The sequence below is a fragment of the Octopus bimaculoides genome, chromosome 12 (assembly GCF_001194135.2).
Source record: "Octopus bimaculoides isolate UCB-OBI-ISO-001 chromosome 12, ASM119413v2, whole genome shotgun sequence".
In the NCBI taxonomy this organism is placed as follows: Eukaryota; Metazoa; Mollusca; class Cephalopoda; order Octopoda; family Octopodidae; genus Octopus; species Octopus bimaculoides.
This window is the reverse complement of record NC_068992.1, coordinates 63,754,162-63,755,398: the sequence shown is the minus strand read 5'-3', so window position 1 is coordinate 63,755,398 and position 1,237 is coordinate 63,754,162. Positions and strand designations below refer to the sequence as shown.

Sequence of the window (1,237 nt, the reverse complement as noted above, 5' to 3'; positions counted from 1 at the left end):
AGAGAGAGAGAGAGAGAGAGAGAGAGAGAGAGAGAGAGAGAGAGAGAGAGAGATGGAGAAGGAGAGTGAGAGCGAGCATTGATCAATGTAAGTCTTTCTGTTCTTCAAATTAATCTCTTAGTGCTTGCCTCTTTCAGTCTTTCTACATTTTGTCGCCATGTTTGTATTATAGAGGTTTTGGAAGCTGAAAGGAAAAAGGAGAGCCAAGAAGACTCTGTGGAGAGATACGAAGCCGCTGTAGCAAGAATCAAAGCGATGACCGGTGAAGACAATTTGGATCTGGACGTACCAAAGTTCATTGAAGTGGAAGATAAAAACTTCGCCCTCTTCAATTATGTTAATGAGATGAACAGTGAAATTGAGCTGCTAAATGACCAGACGAAAGAGGTTTGTACGCATGTTTGTTAAATGTCCATCCATCCATCCATCCATCCATCCAAAGTAGTTAACTACTGAATCAAGACATTTATTTCTGCATTAATCACAATTTGAATAAAACAAAAATCATTGAATATTAAAAATTTCGTTTGAAAATTATGATCAACCTTGTTTTAATAGATCCAAAAAGATATTGAGAATTTCCAGAATGAAGGTGCCCAGCTTGACTTCGAGAGGAAGAAGATTTTAAATGAACTGGAATCACTGAGGGTGGAAGTGTCCAAAGATATATCAATCAAAGAAGAATCGGTCAAAGAAATTTCAAAGATATTTGATCAAATTAAAACTGGTAAGATTTTCTTTGAAATCTGGTCTATGTTGTTATGTTACGTTATGCTATACTATGTATATACTTAAGTACGTATGTATGTATATAGCATGTATGGTATGTATGTATTTGTAGATGCATTTGCCCATAAGGAAAAACTAATCTACATCATTGGATACAACCGAAGTTGCAGATGTTATATGCGAAGCATACCATGGTTGACCAGAAAATACAAACGCGCTAAAAAAAAGTAAAATTCCAGGATAAAATGAAGGCATGTGTCGGTGTAGGTGTTAAGTTCTCTGAGCTCCTGTGGAGTGGTGGTGGTGGTGAGGATGAGGGGGGGAGGCGGGTATGGCATCCATCGTTTCCACATCTGTGCAAAAGAGCGGAGATTTCAAACTTGGACTGGAAAGCTATATTTGTGCTGCAAATATTTCAGAGAACAATTAAGGAATGGCATTGCTCGAAATCAAGTTGCAACCACCATGCATGTATGTATGTGTGTGTGTGTGTGTGCGTGTGTGTGTG

General features: G+C 38.2%; 1 protein-coding gene across 1 annotated transcript in view; it reads left to right on the top strand.

The window, feature by feature from the left end:
• The window catches only part of LOC106881024 (coiled-coil domain-containing protein 63), a 20,894-nt gene that overhangs the window by 13,583 nt on the left and 6,074 nt on the right, over positions 1 to 1,237 (top strand). The window contains exons 6-7 of the mRNA XM_014931209.2: positions 138 to 387; positions 559 to 727. Coding sequence (XP_014786695.1) covers positions 138 to 387; positions 559 to 727 — 419 coding nt within the window. The remainder of the gene's footprint in view (positions 1 to 137; positions 388 to 558; positions 728 to 1,237) is intronic.